Below are 21,413 nucleotides of genomic sequence, written 5' to 3'. Positions count from 1 at the left end.
GTATAAAATAAATGCGATAAAATAAAGTAATATCCTCATTATGAAACAAAAGGATTTCTGTGAAAACTTTTCACTCCAGGTTTTGGAGAAATGATGTTTCATTTTTGATATAATAACATCAAAATTGGGGCATTTTGATGTCAGAGCAATTTGGATACTGTCTCCATGTTCCAATCAATTTCTCTGCTTTGTTTTCATGTTCATTAGAGTGGAAAATCCTTGTTTGCAAAGGTAGGTTGTTGCAAAAGGCAGCAACTTTTTGACTGCCTCCTCATGTACAATTATGAAAGCCTTTGCAGCTATTGACATCCAAAAATATGACAGATCTGCTTTGTTTTCAAATTCAATACATGCTTCACTATTGGATCAAAGTTCAAGAAGTGCCTCTACCAACCTTGAGGCTCTTCTGGTATATCAGCAATTTCACATTTAAAGGGATCTACAACCCAACTGACAGTATGTGAATCAAGATCTGGAAATTAATCAGAGAACCACTCTTTGAGTTTCGTAAGATACCTTATAACTGTATCCTTGATGTTGTCAAAAGTAATATTTTCACAATCTTCCAAAAACAAAGCTAACTTTGAAAAGGCAGCTATCTTGTTTTGTTCTGCATTCTGTCTCCAATATAAAAGCTTTGATCCAAACACTGAAATCTTTTCATCATCAAATTCCTGCTGTGTACCCTCAAGTGGTGTACAGGATATGATAGTACTACATGAAAAAATTTACATCATTGCTAACTTCCTATCTACAATTTTCCTCCAAATCAGTCTGTTACTTGTCAAGACTCCAACATTATCAGATCTTATATTTCTATCATCTAAGGCACTTTGTACCGTATCAATCCACCTATATCTTGTCTTCCTCTGGGTCGTTTTGCTGCCAACCTGGCAGAGAACACTTGTTTTGCTAATCTTTCTTCGCCCATTCTGTTTAAGTGACCAAACCACCTGAGATTAGCTCTGCTAACGCATTCCTGGACGTTGACAATGTCAAGTTCTTTCCTAATATCCTCGTTTTTAATATGATATTGCCATTGATGCCATCTGTTCACACCTATAATCTTTCTCAGGACTCTCATATCTGCGGTCTCTAGTCTTTGGTCAAGTGTTTTACTTCTGACCCAGCTCTCAGATCCATAAGTTAAAACTGGTTTGAACACTGTCTTGTATACAGCTAATTTAGTGTTCCGACTAATTTCTTTCTTATTCCATATGAATTAATTCAATTGACTTCCTACCATACCAGCTTTGCTGATTCTGTTGTCTATTTCTATATTTAATTTACCATCTTCACTAAAAATCGTGCCTAAGTAGCTGAAATGTTTTTCTTGTTCCACAGGTTCTCCATTCACAACACAGTTGACATTTTCAATGATTCTGCCTATTTTCATTGTCTTTGTCTTTTTATTGCTGACTTTCATACTATATCTATTACAACAGCTATTCAAATTAGTCAGAGAATCTTGCAGACTTGTAACGGATTTATTTAGAAGTATAACATCATCTGCATAAAGCAAAGAGCTGATATTAACATCTCCAATTTTGATATCATGTTTAATACACTTTCCTTCATAATGTGATCCATATTGTTAATGAATAACAGAGGGGATAATGTACATCCTTGTCTCACACCAGATTTAACATTAAACCATCTTCCTGTACTTCAATTCTAACTGCTGACTTACAACTCAAATAAAGACTAAGTATTGCTTGATATAATGCCCCATGGACACCATATAACTGTAGCGTATTGAATAGCTTCTCTCTTGGCACCTTGTCATATACCTTTTCCAAATTGACAAAACTTAAATACAGATCTGTTATATTCCCATGCTTTCTCAACTATTTGTAAAGTGAAGATCTGATCCTGACAGCCTCTATTTGGCCTGAATCCAGCTTGTTCTTCACCAAGCTTTTCTTCCACAATTCTTCTAAACCGTTTCTCAATTATACTTGCATAGTTCTTGCCAGGAACACTCAGTAGGGAAATACCTCTGTAATTCTCACATTCAGTTTTATTTCCCTTTTTATATATGGGTACTATGAGAGCTCTACTCCAATCATTGGGAATTCGTCCCTCTGTCCAGGCTTTCTGAACTATGCAGTGCAGCCACTGTAAGACTCTTATACCACCATACTTCAGCATTTCTGGTCGAATATCATCTACTCCTGCTGCCTTTCCACATTTCAAGCCTTTGATGGCTTTTTCTACTTTAAGTATGGATATGTATTCCTGACTGCATGCCTGGTCAGTGTTTCATTTAGGTTTTTCAAAGTAATTACTCCATACTTCAAGGATATCTTTTTCTCCTGTTTTCATGTCACCTTTATCATCTCTAACTCCTTTTACAGCACTCTTTCCTCCATTCCTAAGCTTCTTCAACAACCTCCAGAATATTTTCCCACCTTCTTGATATTTATTTTCTATATTCTTGCCAAAGTCCTCCCATGACTTTTGTTTAGCTAGTTTTACAGTGTTTAGCATTCTTGCATTTGTCTCTGTATTCTCTAAGAGAACAAGCTGACTTATTTGACAGGAACTTTTGATATGCTTTCTTCTTTTCCTTCACTGTCTCTTTAACTTCCTGTGTCCACCAGGGAGTTATGATTTTTTTATCCTTGCAGACAACCTCACCACATGCCTCTCTGGCTGAATCTCCAAGGTTTGGTTGCTGTTCTCAAACTCTTCCATTTTTTCTTCAATAATCTTTGTATATTTTAGTCTACAGTTCACATCTGAGAGCTGCTCAACTTTTATTTGCTTTAAAACTTTCTTACATGTTATTCTTTTCAACATGAAATTCAATTTTATCCTGCTCAAGACTAAATAGTGATCACTTCCAATTTCAAATCCTCTGTACACTCTAGTGTCCTGCACAAGGGAGAAAACATCACTATCAACAATAACGTAGTCAATGAGACTTTTCTTATTCCTTGCCTGTTCTCTCCATGTGAATTTGTGCACATTTGTATTTTGGAACATGGTGTTAATAATAACCAGTCCATGTCCTGAGCAGAAATCCAACAGATATTTGCCATTATTATTAGCTTTGCTCTTTTCTCCAAATTTTCCCAAAATATTTTTGTATGTCTGACAATCATTTCCTACTCTGCTATTTAGATCCCCAACAAGGACCAACTTTTCCTTTTTCATCGTGTCAGTTGCTTTTTCTAAAGCCTCAAAAAATTCCTCCACTTCTACCTTAGTAGAACCTTCTGTGGGACCATAGGCACAAATAAGTCTCATTGTCCAGTTCCCCATTCTCATATTTGCCCACATTACTCTATTTGAGACTGATTGCCATTCAAGAAGATTAGCCTCGTATTTTGTGTTGAATACTATGGCTACTCCTTTTCCTTGATAGTCATTGCCTGAATATAACATTTTGTATTTATTGCTCAGAAAGATCTCACCAGTTTTGGTCTTTTTTGTTTCAGTCACCCCTATTATGTCGATCTGGTACTTATCTAATTCCTCAGCTAGCTCTATTTCTTTGCCATTCAGGCTTCTTACGTTGATAGTACTGATCTTTAACTCTGGTGATGTTGAGTTGGAGTGTTTTCAGATTTGTTCCAGTAGCTGACTTTTCGATGTTCGCCCTGGTTCCCTGGCGAAAACAACAGGGGCCTTGTATAACCGGGCGACGTCCCAGCCAGCATGAAATTCTGTCATGTTGTACCATCATTTTTTATTTTGGTTTAACCAACAAGAATACAATTTGGTCGGCTAAATCCCAAATTGCCAGCCCATCCTCGTTCGTTCAGTATCCAAGTAGATACCCAACAGGGTGCAGCACGAGAAGGTGAGGATTGGACATTAGGTCAGAAGCCCTGGTCGTTTCTCTGCATTCCTTTAAAGGCTATGTGGAGGTCTCTCAGTTATACAGCTTTGACCCTTAAGCACCCCTGAAATCTTTTCTCTTGCTGAAATTATATTGATGTTTTTTCCTTGCAATTCTTTGTTCAATGCATTCACATACTCAAAAAATATCAGCTATATATGCGAGATGTGCAACCCACAAGGAGTTTGTAAACTTATTTGTGAGAACATGCGAGCCCCACACTCGGTTCAGAACATTTCCACGTGAGAGCCACCTCACTTCCGTATGATAAAGTAGGTTTGTATATTCAGCCTCACCATCTTTACATAATTCATGAAATAGTCGTGTGTTTAGTGCATGTCCTTTGACAACCTGGATAACATCATGCATGACTGCTTCCAGTGCAGGTTCCAAATGTTTCACAAGCAGTGCCTGGCGATGGATCATACAGTGGTTAACTTCAATTTTAGGGTTATTCTCTCTCGCCAAAGCTAAAAAAACCACTTACATGACCCAACATAGCTGGAGCTCCATCAACAGACACAGCAATGTAGTTTTCCCACTTTAAATTAGCGTTATTAAAGTATTCATTAACTTTATTGAAGACATCAATTCCATAAGATCGCAACTCGAGGGGAGAACAAAACAATTCCTCTTCAATTGCATGTAAACCTTTGTAGTGAACATACACCATCAGCTACGAATTACTACTGACATCTGTAGTCTCATCAAGCTGAATAGCAAAGCATTTGCTCTCTTTTATTGAAGAAATAACTTGTTCTCTCACATTTTCTGCTAAAATAGAAATTCTGTCTTTCACAACTTTTGCAGACAAGGGCACTGAATTTAGTTTCATGGCTTCTTTCTGACCACACATAATCTCTGCCATTTTCAAAGCTGCTGGTTTAAACAATTCCTCACCAATAGTATATGGTTTGTTTCGGGCAATCAACCAGGCCACTTCAAAGCTAGCCTTTGATGCTGAATGTTGATCGAATGTACCTCTCAAGTTGCTGTCCAGTCTTTGTCTTTTGACAGACATTTCCAAATTTACAAAATATTCGACTGGTTTGGAAGACAGATGTGGGTGCAAATTATCCAAGAGTTTCTTCAATTGACTCTCTTTGAAAGATTCTGCAGTCAGTACTTTCAAACAGACAACACACTGTGATTTCATTATTCCTTTGTCTTCTATTTGTGTAATCCCATAATTGAAGAACTCTTTCTGGTATATTCTTTTCCTAGTTGATGTCATCTGAAGGATAAAAAAGACAGTGATTGAATTTAAGTTTTTTAAAGTTCATTTAAATTACAATAATTTCATTGGTAAACATGGCACTGAGACATGCCCTCAAGATGAAGGCAGTATTTAATTATTTTATTGCGATCGAAAATTAATCGAGCAAGGAGAAAATATATTAATCAAATTATTGAACTAACATAAAACTAAAATATATGAAATAAATGAAAATCTTACACTTAAAATGGAACTATTGAAATTAAATTAAATAACTACTTAAATCGACTTAAACAAAGCAAAAACACGTGTCAAAAAATAAGGTTAAGGGTAATAGACAACTGACAAATAATCTGTTTAGCCAATTGACAACACCTTAGCAACCAAATTGTTTGGAGTTCAACATGCCGTGACGTCTCCTAAGCACGTATATTACATTGGCCAGATGCAGTGTTGCCAGAAGAAAAATTTCTCATAACAAGGAACGTGCTTTTTATATAATTTTATGTCTATTGAGTCCTCATTACCCCCAAGAATTTCATTTTTACTCCACTTGGGGTAATTTACCCCGGTTCGCTGACCCCTGGGATAGATTGAAGAGATGATAGAGTAGGTATTAATTTTGGAACCACCAGATTTCAGGAACTTTGATTTCTAATTAAAGGTTATAGGAGGCATGGATGAGCTCTTCCTGGTAGTGCAAGAAGTTATTGCTGTGGTCACATGTGCAGGAACTGGAATGTCATGATGGGATGAGTAAGAATGAGAACCAGAAGGATTGGTGGCCCTTTGGCCATCTCAAAGTCAGTTTGGATTTTTGATTTATTATGGCTGTTGGAAGCTGCAATGTAGACTGCATGCAAAGCTTTAGCTTGTGTTGTGATAATGAATTTTTTTTTTCTTACTGTAGTGCACACCTTTAAAAAAAAAAAAAAAAAAAAAAAAAAAAAACCAGGCTTGGATAAGCATGGGGGGGGGGGTTATTGATGATAGCTGATGAGCTACAGCCAAGGAGAATAGAAGTGGAACTGCAGGATAGAGAAAAGAGCACATTTGAGGCTGTTTGGTGTGAGATTGAAACTAGCCGAACAAAATATACAGTTGGGTGCTGCTATAGACCAGGTGATGGAATAGATGGTGGAGATGGTATGCATAAGCAAATAGAAGAAATCAGTGGAAGGAGGGTAATTATTATAGGAGATTACAACTAGTAACACTGATTGGAAAGAGAGGACACATGGGAGGAAGGAATTGGATTTTATGTGGTTATTAAGAGATAGCTATTCGCGACAGCATATAATGGAAAATACTAGGGGTCAGAGTGCTTGACTTAGTAATTGCATCTGAGAATTTGGCTTTAACAAATATGACCACGTTGCCACCAATTGGTGAGAGTGATCATAGGGTCTTGACTTGGGAGATGGCTAAAGGTGTGGAATTTACAATTAAGACAGGGTACATGTGGGCTGGTAAGTATGACAAGCTTAGGAGTCTAATTTGTTCAGTGCCATGGCATGTAAAACTGCAAGGGCTAGATGCTGAGAGTGCATGGAAGGCAGTTAAGAAGTGTTTGCATGAGGCAATGGCTGACTGTATACCTAGAGTCTGAATAATAAATCAAGTTGGGGTTAAATGGATGAATAACACCATTAAGCTTGAGCTGCAAAAAAAAGAAACAACTATGGAGGGAATTTAAGGAGAAAGGTGACCAGCAGGCACATGAACGGTATAAAGTGCAGGCCAGAAGGGTAACGAGTGTGGTAAGAAAAGCAAAAACGAATTATGAAAGAACATTAGCCATGCAGGCTAAAGAGAATTCCAAACAGTTTTTTCGATATGTTGCAAGTAAAAGAAAAAATGTATGTGGCAGAATGATTTAAAGTGCTGATGGTAGGGAGGTAACCGAATCAGTTGATATAGTTGAATTGCTGAGCGAGCCCTTTGCAAGAGTATATCATCCAGGTGGTGACATTGCAGGAATGAATGAACTAATAGATTATATGGGAATTGTGGTGAATGATGTAGAGGTGAATAGTCTGTTACAAAACCTGAATGTCAATACATCTGTGGGATTGGATGGTATACCAGCTTGTGTCGTACGTAAAACGGCTAAAGAATTGTCAGTGCCCTTGACCATTTTATTTAATTAGTCTCAGATCGGGATTAGTCCCAAGGGGGGTGGAAAGAGGGGAAAATAGTTCTCCTGCATAAAGGAGGTTCCAAGGCTGCTGTTGTAAATTACCGACCAATTAGCATATCAGGAATCGTTGTCAGGGTCTTGGAGAAATTAGTCAAGAGAAAAATACAGGATTGGATAGATGAAAATGGGATACTGTATGGGGCACAACATGGTTTTGTGAAGGGTAGATCATGCCTCAGTAACTTGCTCATGTTTTATAACACAGTGACGGCTGAACTGGATAAGGATAATGGGTTTACAGTGATTCTAGACTGCTATGTCCAGATATGGGTGCCAGGGTTTCTTCTTGATGGGGAAGAGGTGGAGAGGATCCAGAGACAAGTGATTAAGATGATAGCAGGTCTATGGAATGAACCTTATGAGAACACGTTGAAGATTTGTGGGTTTCAGAAACTGGTTGATAGGCAGGAAAGGGGTGATATGATTGAGACATTCAAATTACTGAAGGGTTTCCATAAGATTAATTCAGAAGATATTTTTGAGAATAGGACTGGCGGTGGTGAGAGGATTAGGGGCCATACATGAAAGCTGTGCAAGAATGTGGTTAGCAAGGGTGTTAGAGCTAGGTTTTTTACTTGGAGAGTGCTGAATGAGTGGAATAAGCTGCCAGAGTCTATTGTGAGTGCCATGACTGTGAATGAGTTCAAGGCGAGGTATGATAGATACTGTGCGAATGTTGAATAGTTGTTCTTGACATGATATTAGAGCCTCCCTTGATGAGTCTGTCGACTTCCTGGAGTTGCCCTAATAATACTGGTAAAGGATTTTAGGTGGAATGGGGAATTAGTCTTTATCCTAGTTAATTTTTTTTGCTATTTAGTCAGAGCAGGTGTTTGGGTCAGAAGAATGCAAAATAGTAATCAAACCATGGAAAATAGGTGTAACCATCTGTTTACCATTTAGTAACATAATGCCAAAGACATGACACGGAGAATGGCTAAGTGGACATTCCATAATAAAGAAAACTTGAATGAGATTATGGTCTGTTACCAAAAGAAGAATGAAAATCTACAGTATATCTAAGGAGAGAGCTAGTTAAGACAAGATCAGGAATGTTGAGAGGTTGGCAAGTGTTAACTGTCTTGAGAGTAGGACTTTGGATATCATTCTCTGACTTAAAATTTTCCAGGTATGACATTCCATGTACTGCTCTGTGAAGGAATTGTGTACTTTGGACAGTTGAAGTAGTTGTTCAGGTTACCAATTGAGATTCTATTAGGAATAACTGATTGTTGGGTTTGGATGATTGTACAGGGTGGGAGTTCCTAGGTGATTTGAAATAGTAATAATTCTATTGTGTATGAACTGTTCGAAATTTTAATTACCACAAAAATTTTTTTCAAAGAATGAAGGTTTTTTTTGACATCAGGTGTGAAAAATGTCATGTAAATGTCTTCCGTTTTCAGCTTCACATAACTCTCCTCGATGAGTCTGTCATGGTAAGGTTTGGATTTCAGCTTGAATGCTGTCCTGCAACTACAGGACAACATACAAGGTTTGGTGTTGTTTCGGTACACCTTCCCTTTCAAATAACGTCATAAGAAGTCAGGTGCTGTTAAATCTGGAAACAGTGCTGAAATTTCAATATTTGATGGAAATTCAATAATTATTGAATGATTATTGTCGAAGTAAAACTGCACAATTTTCTTTCTCTGGTTCACTGTGAGCCTCTTAATTATAAATCTCTCAGGCTTATAGTTTTACAATCTGAAAAAAAAAATTGTCTAAAAAGTCTCAAAAGAGCAATTGATTTTTAAAACTTTCAGGCACTAACATTGTTTGCTTACACTTGGATAAAGGATTAAAACAAGAATATAACTTGGCATCTTCAATTTATTGAGGTAAGAATACTGGGACAATAGATTCATAGCTTTCATTGCCCTCTTTTGAAATAAGCTGAATATGTGCTTGCATGCTATAGAGTAAGATAATAGAATAGATATGTAATGGATATTACTTCTGGATAAGTTCTAAACAGTTGAGTGTTTTATAGTTATCTTACTTGGTTGATCTGTCTCCTTGGTTTGCTCAAGTACTGTATAGAAAGAAAATAACCTTTATAACAGATTTTTCATTTACTGTTGAAGGTGGCATAGAAACTTGCTTTGGCCATAATTACACTAACCAACACTTACATGATTTTTTTTGAACCTCAGTTTGTTTTGTTGATGTAGTCCTACATCAACATATCCGCTCTGCAGCTAAAAGGTTGCAGGTTCGAATCTCGTTGTGGGTATGGATGTTTGTGATTGTCTGTTTAAATACTGGTATTGGTGGGCAGTAGATGGCATTGCTGTAGTTGCAGTTAGTTGTAATTGGTGGAGTGAATGGTGGAAAGGGAGAGTTGTAGAGTAGGTGCCCTCTCTCGATGAGTCTTTGAACTCCTTGGATGTGTCAGGTAATAATAACCTTATTGGCATTCTCTTTGAAGATGTAGTAGTCCTAAACATTATTGGACCTCCAGGGAGTCATGAACTCATTAAGGGAGGCCATGCCATACCTGCATCAGCTGTTATACTTCTTAAACTCATTCACACTAGATACTCACCACTTTGAAAGGCAAACTGTTGCACTCACTACTGTGAGAAAAAAATCTGTATAGCATTTCTTTCTTAACTATACCCAAACTTCTATAGTACCCCACTTGTGCTCTCCCCACCTTTCATAGTACAAAAATTTCAATTAACCAGTATCTTATAACACCATTTGATTAGTTTATAGGCTTCTATCATATGACCCTTCCCCTTTCTATTTACTAGTCTTCAGTCCATATTTTTAATCTCTCCTTATAATCTACATTCTATAATTCTGATATCATCTTTGTAACTATTCTTTGTGCCCTCTTCGCAGCTTCTTTATCCCATCAGAACCCAGGAGACAAAAAACATGCACATTAATCTAGTTGTGATCATATCCAGGTCTTGTAAAGAGGCAAAAATGATTTATTTATCTTTATGTAAATGTTTATCAGCATTGCGATTATCCTCTGAGTTGTATTTGCAATTTTTGCTGTGACCTTTAAACTTCATCTTCTTATCCACCATAACTCCAAGATCCTTAGCCTCATCAGTTTCTCCAAGCATAATTCTACTAATATATTATGCCATTGGAGATCTCATGGCAAAATACATTATTCTACACTTACTAACATTGAATTGACAATTATTCCAGATCTCTATGGAGTCATAGCTCATTGCAGGAGGTGCAGCTTAGACAAATCTGTTGTTCCACTTTTTAAACCCATTCACTATCAGGCAACAAATTCCATGATTCAACCAATCTCCATGCAGAAAAAAACACTTCTCACCATCCTATTCACCATCTCCTTTCACAAATTTTAATCATGGAGGCTGCATATGGTATATGCAGCTGACAAAGAAAATGAAAGTGAACCTTGTCAGAAATCTCAACAGCAGAGTAGGAAATTAATCCCAGCAGGCATATACTCACTTTGGGAAAATTTGGACAAAAGGGCAAGGCTAATAATAATGGTAAGTACCATCTGGATTTTGCTCAGGTTGTGGACTAATTATTACTAACACTATGCTCCTGAATAGAGATGTGCAGAAGTTTGTGTGCAATACAAGAAATAAAAACCTACTCGACAGTTATTGTTGATAGTGATATTTTCATGCTGGTTCAGAATACAAGACTGCAGAGGATTTGAAATTGTGACTATCACTCAGTGCTAAGTACAACAAAAATTGAATATCACATTGAAAAGCACAATATGAGTTTTAAAAAATTAAAGTTCAGCAGATTTTTACAGATAAAATGAAACATTTCAAAAATTTGAACCAAACTTGGAGTCTTGGTGGCAAACTGGAAAATAAATTGTATTCAGCTAGGGAGGCATGTGAAATTGTTTGCAAGGATAGAAATATAAGAACACCATGGTGGACACAAAGTGTCCACCATGGTGTTCTTATATAATTTAATAGCAATTAAATTGCCAGATGCACTAAAAGAATAGAGTAACAAAAAATACAATCTGTGTAGCTAAACAAAAGTCACAGGAAGAAGACTTTTGTGAGAACATAATGTACCAGAGGCTAATGAAAAAGCTTAGAAATGGAGAAAATAGTACTGTAAAAGGAATCATATGCCTATCAACTAAAATTTGCCAGCCTGGCTGGCCAAGTGGTTAGTGTATCTGCTCTCCAGCCAAAAGGCTGCGTATTCGAATCCTGCCGTGGGCATGGATGCTTGATTGTCTGTGAAAATACTAGTGGTGGTTGGGGGTGGTGTAGTTGCGGTCAGTTGGTGAATTGAGTGGTGGAGACTGAGTTGTAGAGCAGGTGCCCACCCTCGATGAATCTTTGGACTCCCTAGAGGTGTCAAATAATAATAATAAAAACTGAGGATAAGGATATTTTAGATGTCTGGAGTAATTCCTTTTGAAAGACTTGCATGAAAGCAGTGACACAATAATAGGAAATATTCAAGAGTGCAAATAGGAATATATATCAGTACTTAAGGTGGGAAGGAAAAAAAAAATCCTCAAAAGCCTAAAATGTGAAAAGGCAGCTGGAGTAGATATTTGATCAGAAATGCTCAAATATGGAAGCATCAGTTTTGTAGTGGCTAAATTATGTAATTCATAGGGCTTGGTCTGAAGATCAAATTCCAGATGATCGGAGTAGAGCTTTCATATTTCACACCTATTATAAAAAGGAATAAAGCTGATTATGAAGAAAAAAAAAAGTGGACAATAAACAGTCCACTTTTTTTTTATCTTGGTCCCATTTACATCCAAAGTATGTAATATTACCTCTCAAGTTTCTCTGTCAAGTCTTCCCAGGTAAGATTTTATGGAAGAATATTTGAGAAGAGATTAAAAAAAATTGTGGAAGAGAAACTTGAAGAATAAACTGGGTCCAAAGAAGGAAATGTTTGACATAAGGAAAGCTGGTATAATGGGAAGCCAGTTGAATAAATTTATATAGAATAAGAGAAATTAGCTTAAACACTAAACTAGCAGTATACAACATGGTATTCAAACCAGTTTTAAGTTATGGATCTGAGTGGTGGGTTAGAAATAACACTTGATGGAAGACTAGTCTGCATATGAGTTTTGAGAAAAATTAGTCACAGAATCATTAAAAATGAAGATAGTAACTTCATTCAAATTCAGGAATGTGTGGGCATGGCTAATCTAAGATTGTATTGTCACTTAAATAGAATGGGAGAATAAAGGTTTGCAAAACAGGTGTTTGATGCCAAGATGGCAGGAAAAAGATCCAGAGGTAAATGAAAGCCTGGGTGGATTGATATAGTCAGAAGTGGATTAAAGGAATGAAATGTTAGATAGACAATATTGGAGCTGATAAGTAATAGACTAATAGAGAGAAAATTGTTGATAGGAGATTAGTAATGTAAACTTCATAGTATTATCTGATAGCCTGTGTACCTCTTAGTGTACATATTGAAATTGATGATTGCAGATTATTCCTAGAATCTGCAACAACATTACAGCATTCACCAGATCTGGTGAAATTCAGCCTCACTTCACCTCAAATTTGGAACATGGTTATTTTTGAGACCTTAAACAAGTTTCTATCATTGCACCAGGTCACTGTTTAGGACTGGGACCTTGCCTGTTATTTTCCATAATGAGTCTCTGGAATCTATGGATTCCAGAGACTCATTATGGAAGATCCTCACTAATGCTTATACACACAGGTCTATCATACTTTTCCTTAAATTCATTCACTGATAGGTTGCAACTAATTTTGGAAATCCATTTTACTAATTCACTACTTGCCACACAAAAAATTTATTCCACACATACGCGCACACATCCACCCTTACTAACCATACTCTTACACAAATTCCATAGATGACACTTAGTTCTCTTAGTATTTGTCAGATATTGAAAAATTTTCTTTGCATCAATTTTATAAAACCCTTTTAATATCTTAAGTTTTTATCATGTTCCCTCTTTTCTGCTTATCAACTAAAATTTGTAACCCACACACCTTAAATCTATCTTCATAAGGAGCATTCCACAAAGCTGTCATGAGCTTAGTTGCTTGTCTATGAATCCTTCCTACCACCTCCTGATCGCTAAGAAATCAAAGTGACCAAATCTGTGCACTGTAGTCAAGATGAAGCCAAATTATAGCCTTATAAAGAGGGATAATAACTTTTCCATCTTTAACTTGTTAGTATGTTTTTCAATATTCAAGTAATCCTTTGGGCTATTTCTCCAACTTTTGTAATATGCTTTCTAAATTGTAACTCTAGGTCATCATTATCCCCAAGTCCTTGGCCTCATCAGTTTCCTTCAATCGAGTACCATCAATATCATATAATGGATAATCTTTTCAACTCAGGCATAACTCTGAGTTGAAATTTTATGACAGTCGATTGATAATCATTATCCTTTACCCACATTTGAGTTATTTAAATCTTCCTGTAGGATATCACATTTATCACTATTGCCCTCCCCAGTTTTGCATCAGCAAGAAATTGAATACACCCCCCCCCTTAAATCTTTTCCTATATCACTCACTAATAATATATAAATTAGAGTAGTAACCCAAGTGTAGAACCCTAGGTCAGTATTCCATTCCATCATATACTATTTTATGGTATCTGTCAGCCACCCACTATCCAAGCTACTAGCTTCATATCCATTCTCATTTGCTCCAACTTTTGTAATAGCTATTAAATGGATAAGAATCCTATATTTTCCCTTTTGGCTTTTTATTTTAATTTTGTAATAGCTTTCCATGTGTTACTCTGTAATTTTTTTGTGGGGTCCAGCAGTATCATGGAATAGCCATTTCCTTTATCCAATTACAATCACACATTTATTATGAAATGTGAATAAATTGGAAAAAAAAATTACTAATCACCCTATACAAAGCCATTGTGTCTACTATAAAGAAAATTTATCCCTATCCATCGACTGTTGGATTTCCTTTAACAAACTTTTCAATATTTCAATAACCACTCCTGATATATTATTTAGTCTGTAGTCTCTTGGAGCTACCTTTTATGTAATAGAACCGTCTTACTCTTTCCACTCCCTTGGAATTTGTTAGATCTGAGATTTATATTTCAATATCTTCTGATGCTCTTACCAGATACACTTTCAAACCCTTGGTTCCATCTATAATTATATTGTTTCAGTTATTTATCCCTTAGCAAGTGTATAAATTCCACTTCCATCATGCCATATCTGCTTTCCTACCTCTAATCTCTGTCCCTGCAGTTGATTTCTCCCATAATAATTGCTCAGCTTGCATTCGTGCTGATGCATGGCATCTACATCTTCCTTTGTAGCCCCTAGTCTATAGCAGCATCCAGCAACCTATTTTTTCTTATTGGCTTCTCTTTCAAATCAGATAGCCTGAAATGAACCCACTTGCATGCCTAAATTTTCTTTTGCTTTTAACTTTACTGGTTGTAATGCTTCAGCTATCAGCAATATTTCACCTAATGTCCTATTTTCTGTCTTCCCTGAAAATATAATACCATTTACATTTTATTCCCATAACTGTATCATTTTTTATCAACAAGGTTTCGCTGATGCCTATAATTTTTGCCAAGTCGAGCTGACCAATGCCAAATACTTCTTTCCCTTGTTTCTGGTAATTCTGGCATTTGTGCACATCCTCTTGGACACAAAATTACTCTTGTGTAATGTCATTACCAACCCATTTGAATCTGAATCCTGTGAAATCGCATTCAGCATTGCATAATCATTTCTATGTACACTCATTTATACCAGGGATAGTAACACATACTTAATTGCATTTCCCATAATATCTCTAGTTTCCCTTGTTTTGCACTTCCAAACTCTCACTGAACAACACTTCCTTCAAACATCTAACTCCTAAACCATTCAAATGTAATCTATCACGCATATATAAGTTCTTTTGTCTATCAAATTCACTCCATACATTTATAAAATGCACACCATTCCTCCTGCACAATCTTCTTATCGATTCATTAGCAATCGTGGCCATTCTTCTCAACTCTATCCTATCATACCGAAGCAGCACATTTGATCGTCACTTCCTTTCTCTTCATTTTTGCTTCTTTCAACAGCACTTTCGCATCCTGTCTTATTGCATATTTCTCCCCTTCCAAGTAATGTTTTGCTAAAACAAACTTTCACTTCTCCCTTCTGTGAACTAATGGTTTCATTAACATCCTTGATCTTCACACCTAAAAGACATGCTTCTATTACTTTCTCATTAAGTATACCTCTTGTCATCAAATCTGCACAATACCTTCTTATTTCCAGTCTCTCACATTTCATTCTTTCTCCATTCACATTTTCTTTCATTCTCTTGTCTGCTATACCACACGACAATCGTTTCTTTGTTTGCTTCAGCTTCCATTTATTATTATTCAGGCCTCCATGGAGTCAAAAGACTCATTATGGGAGGTCCTTCCTAAGAACATAGTCTGTCAAGACTCATCAAGGGGAGGGCTCCCCCCACCCAAGAAACAGTCTATAATAAATTTAGTTTAATCCTTCATCCAAGTGTGAGCAAACAAAGTTTGCACCTGAAAGTATTTTCAGGACTGGGTTAAGGTGGTACAACACCAGGGCAACTCGTTGCAAAGGTGGAGCAAGATACCAACACTCCTACCTCAGTATCTCCTATAATGCAAAACACATCTCCTTGCGGATATGTCTAATGTTATGTATTAAGGGAAGGGCCACTACCCAGACTAGTTTCGACCTTTTTATAGGAGATACTGAGGTAGGAGTGTTGGTATCTTGCTCCACATTTGCAATGAGTTGCCCTGGTGTTGTACCACCTTAACCCAGTCCTGAAAACACTTTCAGGTGCAAACTTTGTTTGCTCACACTTGGATAAAGGATTAAACTAAATTTATTATACTCTAACCAAGTGAAAAATAAACTTTCAACATCTATCTCTAAATCCAGAGTAAATTATTAAAAAAGGGTGGCACACCAATTGGCAATTCCTATAGGTAGAGATGACCTGCTAAAGCTTCTGCCTGATATCTCCACTTGGCCTGGCTCCCACTGAAGAGACCTCAATAAAGGTCGAAACTAGTCTGGGTTATGGCCCTTCCCTTAATGCATAACATTAGACATATCTGCAAGGAGATGTGTTTTGCATTATAGGAGATACTGAGGTAGGAGTGTTGGTATCTTGCTCCGCCTTTGCAACAAGTGGCCCTGGTGTTGTACCACCTTAACCCAGTCCTGAAAATACTTTCAGGTGCAAACTTTGTTTGCTCACACTTGGATAAAGGATTAAACTAAATTTATTATACTCTAACCAAGTGAAAAATAAACTTTCAACAAGAAACAGTCTATCATACCACTCCTTAAACTCATTGACCGTTCTCGCTCTCACCACTCCATCAGGCAATTCATTCCATGGTTCAACCACCCTCCATGCAAAGAAACTACTCCTCACCCTCTTGCTCACAATTTCCTTTCATAATTTCTAGGAATGGCCTCTTGTCATCACTCTTTCCTGCTGTTCAGTGTCAACCTTGTAACCACCTCTCAACAGTTTGAAAGTTTCAAACATATCTCTCCTTCTATCCACCAAACTCTGCAGTCCACATTCCCTCAGCCAGTCCTCATAACCAAAATTGCACAGTCCTGAAACCATCTTTGTCATCCATCTTTGTACCATTTCCACAGTTAATTTATCCCCTTCAAATCCTGGGGACCAAATCTGAGAACAATTGTCTAAGTGTGGTCTGATCAGAGACTTATACAATGGAATAATAACCCTTTTATCTCTGCAGGTCAGTGTCCTTCTCATAATTGCAGCAATCCTCTGTGTTACCTTCACCACCTTTGCAATATGTCCCCTAAATTTCAGGTTTCTATCGATCATCAACCCCAGATCTCTTGTCTCCCCTACTTCCTCCAGTATAACTCCTCCCATAGAGTATGCAGCATCCCATTGATGTTTCCCAAACCTCAAGACCTTACATTTTGCTGCATTAAACTGACACCCCCCATTCATTTGCCCATCTATCTAGCTTATTTAAATCCTCTTGCAGGGCTACCACATCTGCACTATTACGAATAATCCTTCCCAGCTTCGCATCATCTGCAAACAACTAAATATCCCCTTGCAATCCCCTGGCAATGTCATTGATATAAAGGCTAAACAATATAGGTCCTAGTACTGAGCCCTGTAGGAACCCACTTGTAACCCTCTGCCTCCTTGAAACTGCTCCACCATACACAACTCTGATACCTATCAGACAGCCAATTCTGAATCCAGTTGACCAATCTGACACTCAGACCCATGTGCTGCAACTAAATATCAGCTTATCATGTGGCACCCTGTCAAATGCCTTTGATAAGTCTAAGAAAATTGCAGTATATGCCTTTCCCTCATCTAATGTCTTTGTAACTTTATTATAAAAGGCTAGCATATTGCTATAACAAGAGTGCCCTTTCACAAATCCATGTTGACTCTCACAGATAACATTACCCTCATCTACCCAATGCTGTATATAGTCCCTCACTACTTTCTCCAAGATCTTAACAAGTACTGATGACACACAAACTGGCCTCTAATTAGACACTTCCAGTCTGTTACCACCTTTATGCAATGGCACTATCTTACCTTCCTTCCATTCCCTGGGCACTTTTCCTGCAGCCAGACTTTCATTGAAAAGCCAGGTTAAAGGCACTGTCAGTTTCCTAGCACATTCTCTCAAAACTCGTGGTGAAATACCATCCAATCCCAAAGCTTTACTGACATCCAGAGTATTCAGTATCTGAAACACACTCTCCTCCTGTACCTCTAAACCCCGAACCTGCCCTATCCCTCTAGCATTAAAACAGACTCCTCTAGGATGAAATACTCCAATAAAGTGTTCATTGAACAATTCTGCTATGTCCTCTGCATCGGTCACCCTATTCCCATTTTTATCTCACAATATCATTCTTCTACAGTCATTTCTCCTCCTACTGGCCACATAGCTAAAAAAATTCCTTAGGATTTTCTTTGGATCTTAGGGCCAATCTCCTATCATATTCCAGTTTCGCTTTCCTTACCACACTAGTCACTCTTCTGGCCTGTGTCTTATATTCTTCATGCATCTTCTCTTCACTATATCTCTTCCATAGCCTCTTTTTCGCATGCAATTCCTGTTTAATATTGTTTGTCATCCACTTTACTCCAAATTGTGTCCTCTTCTTCACTCGTATACAACTTACCATTGCTGCTAACAAATATTCTTTCACAATTTCCCACGCACTAATGATATCACGGCCCTCCAATTCCTCCCCCCATGAAATTTCCCGAAGTTGATGTCTAAGACTATTATAATCACCTGCTTGTCCTATGAAGTGTGCTATTTCACTCCTTACTGTCATTTTATCATCCACATTATTTTCAGTCACTTTTTTTCATGTTTCCATTCATATTTTGCACACCATTATTCACTACTGTATTCTTAAGAATACTTTCACTGTTTCACTATCTTTCCTTAGATTGTTAATATTTGTCACTTCATTTTCCACATGACTCGAATATTTTGCATGCGAGTGCAAGCAACATGATTCTCTCTCATTCTTTTGCACCATAATCCATTCACTCTTGGCAATGAATACATAGAACATACACTGTATTGTACAAAAGTATTAGTTGTATTATTTGTGCCCATGAAAATGCTTTAGTGACCAAGGCCAAATATTAGCTAATTTATTAGCTAAATAAATTCACTTCTCTTCTCTAGAGGGTTCTCCATTAAAGTTCAACATAAGCTGTCAAAACACTTGATTTTTGTAATACCACAATGAATTTCAGCTCTTCTTAAATATTGCAATTTAGTATATATCTGTAGGTTTGTACTTTACTAGTTCCACCATCCTCACCTGTACCAGCAGCAGCCTGTGGATCTCATCAGTTAAGCTGTACATCTGGAGAATGTATTGATGCTCAAAAACGTTGCGATGGCAGGCAAGATTGTCGAGATGGATCAGATGAACTTGGTTGTCGTGAGTAATAAGCAATTTCAGGTTTTTGTAATGGATAACTGTTGTAATGGTGTATATTAAGTTTTTTAAAGCAAATGCTTGTACTTTAAATACATAAATGACTGTTTCTGTACATCTTTTTTTTTCCTTTTGAAGAAATAAGCTAATGATCTGAATGCTTCATTCTAAAGATTAAGTATGTTAATTTTTTTCCAGAGCAGTGAAAGTTCCAAACATAAAACTATAGGTTTTGAAGTCGAAGGGGAAAAAAAATTTCTCATTTCTCAGATATTTATAAAATTGGATTGATAATTTTGATACTCAACAACATGAATTTGTGGAAAGGCAGTTGTAATATGCAATTTGATGGCTAAAACAAAGTATCAAATAAACTGGACAAGGAGATGCAGTAGCACATGTAGGTTTTGCAAGAGACCTTTGATTACCCTGGCGATCTAGTAACTAAATTAGTTGGATAGGCTAAGATACTGACTTAATTAGATAAGAGATTGGCTGTTTAAAAGCATTGGGTAATTGTTATAAGCGCCACATTTTGAAGAAAATGGGCACTAGTGGTGTTGCTTCAGAGACTTCTGTAGATGGGGGAGCATGTCGATAGGTATCTGGTATATCTGCAACATGTCTTATTGATAGATTTAGCAAGGGTAAATCTGATCATTTTGTGTACATTATAGTATGCTTCTCAGGAGACAACTGTTTTAATGACTAGTTTTGCAACAAGCAAGCCAATGGTTATCACTAATAAATTAGTATTAACAAATTAATACTAATAATCATAAACCAATACAGAATAGTTATGCTAACTACCAGATAGTATCCACCAGAGAACAAACTTGAACACTTTGTTCTCTGGTAGATACTGGATGCTTACTTATAAAATTATTTTTTTTTTGTCAAAGCAGTCAAAAAAAAAAAAAATCATTTAAAATGTTAAAAAAAAAAAAAAAAAAAAAAAATCACTGATAAGAAATGAGGTATGATCCTTGATCAGGTTTTTTTTGACTTTCATCAAAAGTTTCAACCTAGGACACTTAGACTTTAATGTTTCAATCTAAATATTTGATTTTTTAAATTTTATTTTTATTATTTTGTGTGTGTATCATTTGTATAGCTCAGTGGATGTGGCATTTGCACACCATGGCACTTAACTGCATGAATGAAGACTTGGTTTCAAATCTAGTCTGTGACTAGAGAAAATTTTTCTAAGCTTTTTTTTCGACCGGTTCCCGAGTTAGTCGATTTCTGGCATGGGCAAGCAGATTTTTTCTCCCGTAAACTCGAGTTTTTCATACTTTAAATTCAAGACTGTAGAACCCACACTATTTCAGACATTACATATTTATTGTGTTAAGGTTAGGGACCATGAGATAACAGCACTTGTTGAGTCGTCTCTCTTCATGGCGTGCCACTTAGTGATAGCCTTGGGCCAGTTATCTCTGATTGGGTACCAGTGGAGAATGAACTGCCCACTCAGTCTCCAAAAGTTAGATAGGGCTAAAACGCCCTTGCCTACTTCCTATATGGGAATAAAAGGCGTTAGCTGATTTTTTATTTATTTATTTTTTTTTATTTTAGTGCAGCAAAAATAGAATAGTCAGGCATTTTAGAAAATAAGATCATTGTAGCATTCCTTTTGTCTGCCCATAATATAACAATTTTTGGATGCAGATATGTAGAGGTGCAGCACTTAATCAATGACATGTGCCTACAATCTACTGGATTATGATTTTGCATGCCCACAACACTAATTAGCTTTAAAGACCTTGTAAACTGGTCCCTAAGATATCATGCAGTGTCTTGTTTCTATGTGGTGGCTAGTTCACAGAATTTATGGAGCACCGAAGATGCACAAGCAGGATATACTACTGTGGCTTATAGTGGATGCCAGATATTTTGCTCAGCAATTTCTCAATGTTTTGCATATCTGGTGGCACCATTTATGACATGACACCTATGTTAAAAAAAAACAAACTTCATGCTTTATTGAAAAAATGAAGGATATTGTAATAGAACCTTGGAAGTTTTTTCCACTTGGCTAGACTATAATATATTTAGTTTAATCCTTTATCCAAGTGTAAGCAAACAAAGTTTTGACGTGAAGTATCTTCAGGACTGAGGCAACTCGTGGACCAAGATACTAGGACCAAGCTCTCATCACTACTTGTCTTAGTATCTTCCATAA

General features: G+C 36.8%; 1 protein-coding gene across 6 annotated transcripts in view; it reads left to right on the top strand.

The window, feature by feature from the left end:
* LOC150109418 (basement membrane-specific heparan sulfate proteoglycan core protein-like) overlaps positions 1-21,413 on the top strand; it is a 1,783,738-nt gene that overhangs the window by 198,172 nt on the left and 1,564,153 nt on the right. For all 6 annotated transcript variants that reach the window (XM_090413063.1, XM_090413041.1, XM_090413033.1 and 3 more), the window contains exon 5: positions 19,094-19,231. In XM_090413063.1, coding sequence (XP_090269189.1) covers positions 19,094-19,231 — 138 coding nt within the window. The remainder of the gene's footprint in view (positions 1-19,093; positions 19,232-21,413) is intronic.

This window comes from Typopeltis vanoorti, chromosome 2 (assembly GCF_054136105.1).
Source record: "Typopeltis vanoorti isolate ZY-2024b chromosome 2, IOZ_Tvanoo_1.0, whole genome shotgun sequence".
Classification (NCBI taxonomy): domain Eukaryota; kingdom Metazoa; phylum Arthropoda; class Arachnida; order Uropygi; family Thelyphonidae; genus Typopeltis; species Typopeltis vanoorti.
This window is presented reverse-complemented; position numbering and strand designations above follow the sequence as displayed.